We start from the raw sequence: 13,315 nt of genomic DNA, 5'->3' as shown, positions 1-13,315 counted from the left end.
CATGTATGTACCGTAAGTTTGATATGATGAGGAATCTTCTTTTTGCATAGTGCTAAAGTTGGGAAAAAGTTAACTGTTACAGGCCCGTGGTTGTGCTTACGGCCGCGTGTGACATCCCCTGTGAGACTGTGACATGATCTTCTTGTCTCTCTACCCGCTAAACTTGAGTACATGTCACATCAGATATTTAGATATTAATTAGGAGTATTAAATATAGTCTAATTACAAAACTAATTGCATATATGGAGTCTAATTCGCAAAACGAATCTATTAAGCCTAATTAGTCCATGATTTGACAATTTGGTGCTATAGTAATCATTTGCTAATGATGGGTTAATTAGTCTTAGTAGATTTATCTCGCGAATTAGACTCCATCTGTGCAATTAGTTTTGTAATTAGCTCATGTTTAGTTCTCCTAATTAGCATCCAAACATCCGATGTGACTCTGTTAAAGTTTAGCATGTCGTATCCGATCTGAAGGAGACAAATGATTCAGTGTTGTGCTGTCGGTGCTTTTGTCCTAATATCAATCAGTGTCATCGGCTGTGGAAGCTAGTTAAGTTTATGATTTTAAAATTTATTATATTTAAATTAAAACTTTAAATCGATATTTCGACATTACAGATTCAACATTTTATAAAAATTATATCAATATATAAAAATAACAGGTTCAACATTTCTAAACAGGCATCAACATTTTGTACAAAATTACTACCTTCAATATTTTTCATAATTTATTTTAACATATGTAGAGAACATGTTTAACATTTTGCAACACAAAGAACAACATTTTAAAATTACTTTCCCCTTTCTTTTCTGAAGTTGGTGGCATACGCTGTACCAATGGGCCGTAGAGGCAGACACGGCAAGGGCGGCGAATGGGGAGAGCAATGGTGGCAGCGGCAGACACGATGGCAGTGGCCGCCGCGGTTGCGGCGAGCAAGGGAAGCGATGACGGGCGCGATGGGAGCAGCGTGGGTGAGCAGCAACGGCAGCTACGGCGTGTGAGGGCTGCGGCGGCGGGTGTGGGACGTGCAAACGGTGGCGGAACTCAAGTGGGTGGGTGAGTTAGGGTTGGAGGAAAATTAGTTGCATCCAACAAATAAGAGTTTATGAACAAATCTTCAACACCGGGTGCCGCATAGTAAATGGACTTCTGGAAGCCACATAGCATCTCTGGAAGCCACCCATCCTATATTTTTGGTTGCCAGTATAGGCCCTTTCTTTGTAAGGGGTGTTTGGAACACACTTCTAAATTTTAGTATCTGTCACATCGGATGTTTGTACTAATTAGGAGTATAAAATATAGTCTAATTACAAAACTAATTGCACAAATGGAGTCTAATTCGCGAGACGAATCTATTAAGCCTAATTAGTCCATGATTTGACAATGTGGTGCTACAGTAACCATTTGCTAATGATGGATTAATTAGGCTTAATAGATTCGTCTTGCGAATTAGTATAGGGATTCTGCAGTTATTTTTATAATTAGCTCATGTTTAATCCTCCTAATTAGCATCCGAACATCCGATGTGACCCTCGTAAAGTTTAGTAGCTCGTAAACACCCCTAGCCTCCACGAAAATGAGCGAAGCCCGCGTACTAGCGGAGCCAGGCTTGGCTAAGCAGGCCGTTCTGTCCGCGCCTGGCTCCCGCAATACAGGCCTGTACCTTCCTTGGCCTTGGCTCTGGTGTTTGCGTCTCCATTTACCGTATAGTGACTCATTGAAACAAAAGGTTGTAAGAATGGAGCAATGAAGGTAAAATGTGATGCTTCCATAAATGAGTGAAGAAGGTAAATTGGACATTAGATGAGGGGTATAAGGTTCCTGATTGTTTTTAATTTGGAGGTAAATCTGACCTATTCCTATAAATATCGATCTCTCAAGTCAAATTGAAGAATTTTCCTATTTTCCATTTATTAAATTTAACTAGCGAATGTTTCATGCTTATTTTGGGTCAATGCTTACAACGATGAACCCCTTCAATTATTATCCAAGGGCAACCTATTTTTTCTACTATTTGGACAGATTAGGCAACACACAACATGCTATAGAACTAACTAGTAGAATAGTACACATATGTCTAGCACTAATAGAGCCTATACGGAAGTCGCACAACAATTTATAATCTAGTGAAATATGTAGGAGTCGTGCATGAAAAAACAGTCATGCATTTTATGGAGTGACAAACGGCATAATTTGTTCTTTACCAAATATCTGTTGATGATGACAAGAGAACATATTATTAGTGATACATATGAATTTAGGCATGGAGGCCACTGGTACTGCCATATTTTTATTGGATAATTTTAGGTTAACGGGCGGTCTTAGATTGCCTTTAGGCTACCAAGGAATCGAGGTTGCATATGAGACATCCAAAGGAGAATGGGAGATTAGGCTAAGGCCCCGTTTGTTTCGATGGAATTGAATTCCATCCTAATAATCATAATTTAGACACAAATTAATTAAGCTAATATAATTGTATGTGGAATATAGTTGTATATTATAGTTGGTGATATGGGAGAGATACTTGTATGCTGCACTTCTACTATAGAGAAGCGAGTCTAAGAGCGTGCTATAAGAATTGAATTCCATCTAATAACCATAATCTATAGAATCAATTTCCATCTCCCACCCCATGAATTTAAGATAGGCTTATATCTAAACTTTGGAAAGTTGTGGAATGCCACATTCCAACATAAATTAGCCTACTCCATAAATAGATTCCAATTCCTTGGACCCAAACGGGGCCTAATGGATTTTGGCTAGATAATACATGAGAATATCCTTTTTACCTTGTTTCCGTAGATTATATCTTAGTATTATTTCATATATATTATTTTTAGAATTCCCTAAATGCCAAACAAAAGAATTGGAGTAGATCTGGGACTAATTTTGCAAAAGTGAATTTTTTTCGCCTTGGTGACAAGTATGTGGGAAAATACTTGTTCTTTTTCCTTTAAAGCGCACCACTCGTTCTTTTCCCTTACCTCTCCAACATTCTTTCAGTCCATTTTCCCCACCTCGGCAAACCAAGTACGCTCTGTTGCCTTCCCACCCATATCTTTTTTTTGGTCTACCTCCGGCGAGGGCCTTTTAATTTGTTGAGGCTATGCTTTACAACTTAATTTCTGCTAGTTCCTTCTCCCAAAACCTCAAGGCAACACGTGAATACTTAGATCATCTATCATCTTTTGTTTGCGATCATATTTTTACATCTTTTTATTTTGAGTTGAGATCTCAATTCTTGTATCCCTTAAGTCAAAAGTTTTTCGGTGGTCTAAAGTCTCGTATCAGGATTCTGGATACAAGGATGCAAAAGAGGTGAAGGGTCTGTTGATGCTTCTTGGGGCTATCACCTATTTTGGTAAATAATTAGATCTGAAGTTGATTCGAGTTCAAAAAGTTTTATATCCCAAGGTTTAACACTTGAAATTCAGCGTTGATGAGGTTTTAAGTTCATGGTTAAAAAAATCTAAAGCTTGGAGTTGCAAGTTCAAAGTTCATGATTCAAGATCAAATTCATGTGCGTTAAAACTGTTGATTTTGAGTTTACATTTAAGATTCATGCATTGGTGAGTGCTAGTTAGTCCGAGATGTGTTACCGGTTTGAAAATTCAAATTGGGTCCTATCAATTAATTGACTTCATTAATTTGCAATATCTTTCAATTATTTTCTTTTAGGAAAATTGCATATTCTATCTCTTTCAATGACATGCATATCTTTTCAATCAACAGGATAGATATCTTTCTACCACAATGCATATCTAAGTTTATATCTTTTCAGTCAATGGTGCGGTATGGATATCTAACTTTCTATACCTCCGTCAATCAATGCACTGCATGCATATCTAACTTTCTATCTCTTTGAATTAATGGTATTCTATATCTAACTTTCTATCTCTTTCATTACTAATATTTGTATCTAGCAAATCTTTTGTTGGGGCTTGGAGTTTTTGATTTTGAATTCTAAAATAGTATCCAAGTTTCAATTCATAACCCATGTAAGTCCATGGTGTGCTAGTAGATAAACAATATTAGTTGTAGGAGATAGAATGATGCATTTCTAAAATAGGGAGATAAAAGATGTTGTTGAAAGAGTGAAATGTATATATATCCCTAATCAATGACAAGATCATATCAGATTCGCTCATTGTATTTTGTACACGAGTGTGCCTCCCATACGCCTATAAATACACCGATACACGGCAACCTCTTTCCACGAACAGCACCGCAGAAAATCCGTGGCCTCAGAGTGGGGGTGGCCTTCTCCTTCCTCGGATGCTCTTCTCCTCACGGCGAGTTCGTGAGGGGGAGAGAGAAGGGGAGAGCCCTCTCCTTCCTGGGCTTTCGCGCCTCGTGCCCCACCACACCTTTTCGAACTCGAGCACCCACGCGCCCGTGCCCCACGCACCCTCACGCGCGCTCGCCGCCCTCCCACCGTCACTGACACCATGCCCCGTATCACGCTATGGCCCAGATGCAGGCAGGTGGACGTGGTCCTCGCAGGCCCATAGCCCCCTGCAGGCACCGCACTTCCCTGTGGGGCCCAGTGCCCCACAGTTGCCCCACAGTTCAAAATCTGAATTCGTCAGGAGAGAGGAAAGGTCTCCAAAGCCTGGAGGAGGAGAGAGGAGTGGAAGCGGAGGCCGAGGCGGAGGTGGAAGCGATGCTGCGCGGCGGCGGGTCGCGAACCTCGGCGAAGCCCCGACGCCCCCACTCCCGCCAGCGGCCGCCGTCCCCGCCCGCCCCGTCGCGTCGAGGTGAGTGATTTCGTTCCAAGCACAGAGCGAGCTTCCTCCGTTTCCGCATTTTCCATTTCTAACCAAAGGTTTTGTTTTTTTTTCCCGCGCTGTGGTTGCGCAGCAAGCGGGGCTGCTGCCGCCGCCGCCCCCGAATCGAAGGAACCGTTGGTGTTGGAGGCTCCGGTGGTGTCTTCCATGGAAGAAACATCGGTAAGTAGCATTCCCCGTCTCTTCTTTTTTACTTTTCACCAAGGTTTTTGATTATTACAGCTGCTGCTCTTGTCGTACTACTGTTCTTGTTGTACTACTGCACGTTTAATTGTGCCCCTTCCAAGTTCCAAACGCATGCACCTATTTAATCATGCTTCGTGGTTTCAAAAAATTAATTAATTAATTATGCTTGGATTAGATTTTTATATTTTAACCCAAGATTCAATTCTCTTGCCAGTCATTATTTTGGCACGATTGTGTACCTTGATTCCTAGTAATTTCAACTTTTGCATGATTGCACCAGTTCACTTTTGAATTCAAGCGAGGATTTAAAAGGGCAAAGAAGGCAATGTTGCCGCCTATGGATGCGCCAAGAGACGAAGACAACATAAGAGAGGTACACAATGCAGTACTGTTGTCCACAAATGTATTTCTACATACATTAAAAGATGTCTGCTTAAGTGCTTAGTGAACTACCACCTGATCTCTTCTCTGTTTTTTTTCCAGGGCTTCTCTAACAAGTCAAATACTGTTCCTGCGAAGAAAGAGGCACCGAAGCAGGTGGAGTTCACCCATTGCTCGCCTGGCATCGTTGCTAGGCTGATGGGCCTCGACACCGTGCCTCGCCCCAAAAAAGTTCTTGACCGGTGTCAGAGTGACACCCAGGCTAATCTGCAACGACACTTGTTTGGAGTTGTTCAAGAAGTGGCCCATGCTTCATCTGGAGATCAGCCATGCAACGTCAGTTCTGATGAGCTGCCAGCAGTGAAGGATGTTTTTGAGGTGACAGAGATGGAGAACATGGCGATGCATAAGGTGTTGGAGCCTCGAAATGAGGAGCAGTATCTGAGAAACTTGGAGGCTGATCTGGAATTTGTGAGGCAAAAGTTCTTGGATGCCAAGCGCCTTGCCACTGATGAAGGGCATAGGAATTCTAAGGAGTTCAGTGAAGCACTTGATATACTCCACTCAAAAAAGGATGTCTTTCTTGAAATCCTTGAGGAGAATAGAACTGCAGTGTCAGGATTCTCAGGACATATCCTTAGTCACAGTGGGTTGCAGTGTTCTCCTAGTACAAGTAATACTGCTGCTACAGAATTGTCTGTGGAAACTTCAGTTGCGTCAGTGGAGTCGTTGGCACCAAATGGGGGCAAGATTAAAGGTTCAAGCCATCGCTCTCAAATCGTAGTTCTGAAGCCAAACCTTCAAAGGAAAAGTTTCACACCTGTTGTGTCAAGCCAAGAAACATCAAACTATAAGCAGAGGAGGGGTAGACAGCATTCAAATCCCCCGCGCCATAGTAAACAATATTCTGTCCCACAAAAGAATGAAGTTCTGGAAGAAGAGGGTATAGCAACACAGAAGGTTAGGAAACAAACAACTAAAAGTGGCAGCATGAGGAGACAGTCCAAGGAGGAATATAGCCTTGCTGCGTACACTGAGAAGACAAAAGTTGCTTCTACCTCTCATGATGAGGTCATGCCCATTTATTCAAGTCTGCATTCTGCTGGACCATCAGTGAGTAGGAAGGCCAGAAAGCACCTCTCTGAACGATGGCAAATGGCCTGCCAATCTGGTTCAGAAAATTCAATTCCTAAAGGAATAACAACACTAGGTGAAATGCTCGGACTATCTGATGGAGATGCACCAAAAGAAACCTCCCACAAAGGATCATCAGATCCAAACTTTAGTCGCTCTAATTTGAGAGAGGTACCAGCCAGCCCTCTTGGTATTAGCAGTAAAGATGGATGGAAGACATGGATTTACTGTGAAGATGATTCAAGGGGTGGTATGTCAAGGAATTTTCCCAGGTCCAAGTCTCTTCCAGCCTCATTGACCACCTCTACAAAATTATCAAGCAGGAGGCAGTCCGCACCAACCTGTAGGTTGCCTATTCTGAAAGATATATTGAATACACCCACTGATGAATCTGAAAATGCACCTGTCAGGAAGAGATCACCAATCAGAAATGCAAAACAGAGAAATGGAAGGGCAATTGTTCATCAAGGGAAGGAAAATATGCTACCTGAGAAAGAGATTCATGTAACTTTAGAAAAAGCAAGGCATAGCATCTGCATTTCTGATCTGTCTCAGGCAAGCAATATATATACTGAAAAATACCCTGATGATGATATCAGAACTGAGGATCAGCAAAAATCTGATTCTGTTGTTCAACATGATAAGAAAAATTTGGAAGGTCATATGGGGTGGGCATATCAGACACTAGCAACATCGTTTTCAGAGACAAAAGAAGTTCTATCGATTCAGAATCAGGATATCATAGCATTGGAGGTATGTTGCAACAGTATTATTATTGTTAAGCAGTTTAACATTTTCACTTGTCAATGTTAGTTAGTCAATATGCATAAACAATTGGTTGGCTATGTGGTAGACTGTAATCCTATCAACAACACAAAAAATATTTTAAGGAACTAGAGTTGCCTTTTGGTGTTGACATTAAGAGTCATTGCCTCATTTCTGGAGGAAGAAATGTGCAAGACTTGAGTTGGGTGGGTTAAGGGGTGGACAGTCAACTTAACTTTCTGGTCCAGATAAAATTCTACTGGTTATTTATTTTGTCTGCACAATTTATGATTCCGCAACCATCTCAAGTAATTTTTGTCCTGATATGAAAATTTAGCTCCAAACTGAATAATTGCATTCTGATTTAACATCTGGTTCTAGGAGGGAAGAAGCCCATCAGTGGAGATTGACATTGCTCAAGTTGACACTCGAGCAACACAATCATCAGCGAGTATTGCAAGTGGAGGGAGTTGTGAATGCTCAAGTCCAAGTGCTTCATCGCCACGTAGTTCTGGTGAAGAGACTTCTTATTCTGGAATATTTAAAAGCATCAACCTTGGTATTCAAGGTTAGTACATCAAAACCAATTCAATTTTTCTTCACTTCATATGGTTTAATATACTGAATATTATCCCTGCCTCTTCTGAAAAATGCAGAACTCAGAGCACAACTGAAGATGCTGAAGATGGAAGGCCAAGATGACATCTGTGGAGACTATTCTGATACGCTGTCAACTGGTGAGTGCAACAATATAAACATCGCAACGTACCAAGCAACTGAAGAGCTACCTATATTCAAGAATGAGGAGGACAGGGATTTATGTTATGTCCAGGACATGCTTGCAAGTGTGTGTGACTTACCAGATTACCTGGAAGGTTGGCAGGTGGACTCAGATGTGTTTCTATTGCTTGAAAACAAGTATTGCAAGCTGCTCCTGTGGTCACAATCAGACAGGAAACTTCTGTTTGATCTTGTGAACTCTATCTTGGCTGACATGACTACTCCTGACAACAGTTTGCATTCAAAGATTATGATGAAATGCTGGCCTGAAATTAATCGCGAACAGTTAGCTGAAAGTGTCTGGCAATTGGTGCAGAAGCAAAGTAACTATGAGCAGTTTGCACTGGAGGATGTTCAGCCTTTGCCACTGGACCATCGTTCTGAGCTAGAAGTGATTGGAATGAAGATTGCCAGGATGATCCATGATGATCTTATAAAAGGTTCTATCATCGAATTCTTGTCACAGGAGAACTACCTTGTTAGCAACTGAAGTTTAGGGTAGTAGTGGTTAGAGTTGCTGACCTAATGAATAGCGTAACCTGCTGCAAACCACTAGTTTGCGAGATGGTTTACTATGTAGGGGGGGGGGGGGGGGGGGGCACCATTTGATTGCCTTGAATATGGAGCCTTGTAAAAATATTTCGAACTGTGGGAGCAATGCATCTCTGGGCTGGGCTAAAATGTATCTCATGTAGTTGCATTGTTTCCTTTGCATCTGGTGCAGCTTATGCCAGTTTTGTGAATAAACCATGGTTTTTAAGCCAGGTTCAGGAGACCTGGCTGGACTACTGTAATATCCAATTGCTTGCTGGATATCTGTACAGGTTGTGTGTGGTTCCAGGTTTTCAGTTTTACTATCCAGCTGAGACTCTGAGAGCTTCAGGGAGCATCTGATTCCCACTTTCCTTCTCTTGTGCAGATGTCAGGTGGCTTCAGGATTTTGTTCTCTGCGAGGAGGATCCTTTCATCAATCTTTGCAGATTTGCTTGTTGCTGCATTGTCGTTCCCTTTGTGCGTTCTTCGTCACTTTAGGAGGATGTTGTTTCAATTGTTCCTTTGGCCAATTCTGTCCTAGGGTATTTAGATCTATGGAGTAATTTTTTGTACGGGTCACATCAAATGTTTGGATACCAAGTAGTAGGACTAAATGCAAACTAATTATAAAACTAATTGCATAAACCGTGGCTAATTCGCGAGACGAATCTATTAAACCTAATTAATCCATGATTAGCACATATTTACTGTAGCATCACATGGTCAAATCATGAACTAATTAGGCTTAGGCTTAATAGATTCGTCTCGCGAATTAGCTTTCATTTATACAATTGGTTTTGCAAGTAACCTATATTTAATACGCATAATTAGTATCTAAATATTTGATGCGATATGGACCAAACTTTAGTCCAGTCTTCCAAACCGGGCCGTATACAACTTGTCATTGCTCTGATAGATGATGATGAGGGCAATCGTTCAGCCTCGCCTTGTGGTTGACTTGACCATGACTGGAGCAAGGTAAACGTCGTTAGTCTTTGTCTTCGTCGCAAGTCCTGGTGCCAGCTGGTGCCAGGCATTGCTTGGGCCCTGCAAGGACAGTTAGCTGGGGTGGTAATGGCATGGCAAGTTCTGAAGTCTTCCCCGTCCGTCTGCTGGACATGCATGCAATCCTGGTTGCGTCGATGGAGTTCATACCATGGGTGTTCTGCGACCTTTTCCTATATACTCCGTATTATATATAGACGAGAGCCTCCTCTTCCTTCTCCCAGCAGCACACATATGTGCACCATCAGCCAATCATAGATACTCCTCTGCTCCATCTCCAGTTGATTCCCGTCTCCATGCCTGATGGCTCTCCTCTACATACTACTCTTTGGCTTCCTCTTGTCTTCCATGCACACTCCTCCGTGTTCTGCCGCACCGGCAAATGATGACACTCTCATGGCAGGCCAGGTGCTTGCCTCCGGCGACAAGCTCATCTCAAGAAATGGCAAGTTCGCGCTCGGCTTCTTTCAGTTCCAGCCACCACCAACAGCCGTCATCAGTAAGTCCACCAACAGCAACACCACCACCTTGCCCTCCCTTGGCTGGTACCTTGGCATATGGTTCAATGAGATCCCAGTTTTCACCACCGTGTGGGTTGCTAATAGGGAGAAGCCCATCAATGACCCTGACATCAAGTTAACAAAGCTCAAAATCTCAAGAGATGGCAATCTTATCATTGCCACCTTACAGAATGCCAGCACAGAGTCCATAATTTGGTCCACAACTCACTTCGTCAATAAGCCAACAAGAACTAGCATAAACACTACTACTGCCGCTGTTCTCATGAACAATGGAAACCTTGTCCTCATAGCAGAAAGCTCATCGAATGGAACCTCATTGTGGCAGAGCTTTGACTACCCAACAGATGTCGCGCTTCCTGGTGCCAAGTTAGGCCGGAACAAGGTCACCGGTTTGAACCGGCGTTTCATATCAAAGAAGAGTCTCATTGATCCAGGTCTTGGCTCTTACATCCTTGAACTAGACTCCAATGGGATGTTGTCCCATAAGCGTCGTAAGCCCCCTTTTGTAGTGTATTGGTCTTGGTCATCCAGCAAATTTGCATACACACTTTTATTAGTACTCAACGGGCTGCTAGGCTCAGATCCACGTACCAATAAAGGTTCGCTTAAACCCGCATATGTCAACAACAATGAAGAGGAGTGCTTCACGTACACCTCATCAGATGAATCATCTTCCACATTCGTCTCAATAGACATCTTTGGTCAGATTAAACTGAATATTTGGTCGCAAGCCGAACAATCTTGGCAAACCATATATGCCCAACCTGCTGATCAGTGCAATCTATTGGCTGCTTGTGGACCTTTCACAGTCTGCAACGCCAATTCGCATCCATTTTGTGGCTGTATGGAGGGCTTCTCTCCAAAGTCACCTCAGGATTGGGAAGTCGATGATCCAACTGCAGGATGCGTCAGAAATACTCACTTAGACTGCACAACAGGTTACAAAAACACGACAAGTTCAACAGACATGTTCCACTACATAGCTCATGTTACATTACCCTCTTACCCCCATAACATAGAAGATGTTACAACTCAGAGTGAATGTGAAGAAGCTTGTCTTAATAATTGCTCTTGCACTGCTTATTCCTATAGCAGTGGCAGATGCTCTATCTGGTATGATGAATTGTTCAGTCTAAGTCAAACTGATGGCATTGAAAATTTTTCTGATAATGATCTTTACCTTCGCCTTGCTACCAGAGGTATGCAAAGTTTGGGGGAAAACAACAAAGTAAGATCAAGAATTGTTATTGCTGCAGGCATTGCTAGTTGCGGATTACTAATTTTCATGCTAATGTTTTGGAGCAAAAAAATCAAGTGGTGTGGTGTGCCATTACTTGGAAGTCAAGGTAGTGGTGGTGGAATTACAGCCTTCAGATATACTGATTTAGGCCATGCTACTAAACACTTCTCACAAAGGCTGGGAGGAGGTGGTTTTGGTTCTGTATTTAAGGGAGTGTTAAGTGACCGGACTTCTATAGCTGTGAAAAGGCTTGATGGTGCCCGTCAAGGAGAAAAGCAATTCAGGGCCGAGGTAAGCTCAATTGGATTGATCCAACACATCAACCTAGTCAAACTTATTGGATTCTGCTGTGAAGGTGATAAGAGGCTACTCGTGTATGAGCACATGTCAAATGGTTCTCTTAATGCCCATCTATTTCAGAGCAATGCTTCTACTATCCTTAGCTGGAGCACCAGGTATCAAATAGCCATAGGAGTTGCTAGGGGACTGTCCTACTTGCATCATAGTTGCCGAGAATGCATCATACATTGTGATATTAAGCCAGAAAATATACTTTTAGATGCATCATTTCTTCCTAAGATTACAGACTTTGGGATGGCAGCAATTGTAGGAAGGGATTTTAGCCGAGTTCTGACTACATTTAGAGGCACCGCAGGGTATCTTGCCCCAGAGTGGCTCAGCGGAGTTGCTATTACACCAAAAGTTGATGTCTACAGCTTTGGTATGGTACTGTTGGAAATCATATCAGGAAGAAGGAACTCATCCGAAGCATACACCAGCAACAGTTATCAGGCTGTTTATTTCCCAGTGCAAGCCAGCAGCAAGCTCCATGAGGGAGATGTGCAGAGTTTGGTGGACCCACAGTTACGAGGTGACTTTGATTTAGCAGAGGCTGAAAGGGTATGCAAGGTTGCATGTTGGTGCATTCAAGATAACGAGGTTCATCGTCCGACAATGGTTGAAGTTGTCCGGGTTCTTGAGGGTCTCCAGGAGGTTGATATGCCCCCAATGCCAAGACTACTTGCAGCTATTACAGAACGCTCTGATGTGACTTCAATGTAATAGTTCATAAATTCTTTCTAGTTGATTTTTATTTTCAGATGTCAAAGTAGACAACATCATTCTTTATTTTCAGATGTTCAGTTCGTTCAGCCTTCCTTCAGCTGTCAGTCATGGGTCTGGGATGGGAGTTGGAGACCTCCAAGCAAATTTCGTGGCTTTGTTTGTCTCTGCATTATTGTTTGCACTTTGTACAGCGCCTCAGCGGACTATTGTTTATTTGGTCTGTTCTTATTGACGATCCTTTGATTACCAGGGCTCGGCTACACTGTAGCCAATGGCGACTTCTGCTTGAAAAAAATCAGCAGCTCGAGTTAGACGACAAGAACCAGTTTGTGCGAACTCTGCTCAACCTTTTTCTATAAACTTGCAATCCCCTTAATCCCTTATTCCTTCCCCCAACAGCAGAGAAGCACACAACACTACACACCTGCAGATCCATCAACAACTACTCATAGACACTCCTCTCTCCCACCTGCAGTTCATTTTCAGGCATTCTGATCTTTCCAAAATAAAAAAGGTCAATTGACCCCTGTATTTTTTTGGGAAATGTTTTTTTATTAGGGTTAAAACAAAGGACACCCATCCCCGGAGTACACACAGAGGCAGAGCAGAGATGGGCCTAGGAAAAATGGGCCATAGCCCCGGCTCTTCTGGCTCAAACTACCCACGCACCTCCCCATTTTTCGGCCCAAGCCCAGTAGCCTACCATGTGACCACTTCAGGTCCACGGGCCACGACACCACGCGAACCCTTTCCACAAAGGCGCCGCCGCGCTGCTCAGTGCGCCGCTCTCCGGCGGTCCGGCCTGCTCTGCTCGGACAGTCGGACCTCGGCTCCGCCGCTCAGCTCGACAGTTCCTGCCTGCTGCCGGCGTTCTGCATTAGCCCTCCTGCCTCCGCTAGGTGCTGCCCTT

The 13,315-nt window shown here is 42.9% G+C and overlaps 2 protein-coding genes across 3 annotated transcripts; both read left to right on the top strand.

Annotated features, from left to right (window-relative positions):
• The first annotated feature begins 4,240 nt into the window (after window positions 1-4,240).
• On the top strand, window positions 4,241-8,634 carry LOC101757525. The gene is made up of 6 exons (XM_004960427.3): window positions 4,241-4,764; window positions 4,868-4,956; window positions 5,261-5,353; window positions 5,464-7,248; window positions 7,642-7,828; window positions 7,917-8,634. Exons 1-6 carry the CDS (start codon window positions 4,473-4,475, stop codon window positions 8,528-8,530), a joined length of 3,060 nt encoding a protein of 1,019 aa, XP_004960484.2. The 5' UTR covers window positions 4,241-4,472; the 3' UTR covers window positions 8,531-8,634.
• Window positions 8,635-9,709: 1,075 nt separating this feature from the next.
• On the top strand, window positions 9,710-12,875 carry LOC101757922 (G-type lectin S-receptor-like serine/threonine-protein kinase At2g19130). Of its 2 annotated transcripts, XM_004960429.4 has the most exons (3): window positions 9,710-10,078; window positions 11,357-12,398; window positions 12,476-12,875. In XM_004960429.4, exons 1-3 carry the CDS (start codon window positions 9,883-9,885, stop codon window positions 12,762-12,764), a joined length of 1,527 nt encoding a protein of 508 aa, XP_004960486.2. In that variant the 5' UTR covers window positions 9,710-9,882; the 3' UTR covers window positions 12,765-12,875. The 2 variants fall into 2 exon arrangements, with proteins under 2 accessions (XP_004960486.2, XP_022681095.1); XM_022825360.1 differs by having other exon boundaries at window positions 9,711-12,398; window positions 12,476-12,872.
• Window positions 12,876-13,315: the final 440 nt, after the last annotated feature.

Source organism: Setaria italica, chromosome III (genome assembly GCF_000263155.2).
Source record: "Setaria italica strain Yugu1 chromosome III, Setaria_italica_v2.0, whole genome shotgun sequence".
Lineage (NCBI taxonomy): Eukaryota > Viridiplantae > Streptophyta > Magnoliopsida > Poales > Poaceae > Setaria > Setaria italica.
This window is presented reverse-complemented; position numbering and strand designations above follow the sequence as displayed.

Coding starts and splice junctions, on each gene's coding strand:
- LOC101757922 (XM_022825360.1), top strand. CDS start 9,883: ATGGCTCTCCTCTACATACTACTCTTTGGCTTCCTCTTGTCTTCCATG. Junction 12,399..12,475: donor CGCTCTGATGTGACTTCAAT/GTAATAGTTCAT, acceptor CTTTATTTTCAG/ATGTTCAGTTCGTTCAGCCT.
- LOC101757525 (XM_004960427.3), top strand. CDS start 4,473: ATGGCCCAGATGCAGGCAGGTGGACGTGGTCCTCGCAGGCCCATAGCC. Junction 4,765..4,867: donor GCCCGCCCCGTCGCGTCGAG/GTGAGTGATTTC, acceptor GTGGTTGCGCAG/CAAGCGGGGCTGCTGCCGCC. Junction 7,249..7,641: donor AGGATATCATAGCATTGGAG/GTATGTTGCAAC, acceptor ATCTGGTTCTAG/GAGGGAAGAAGCCCATCAGT.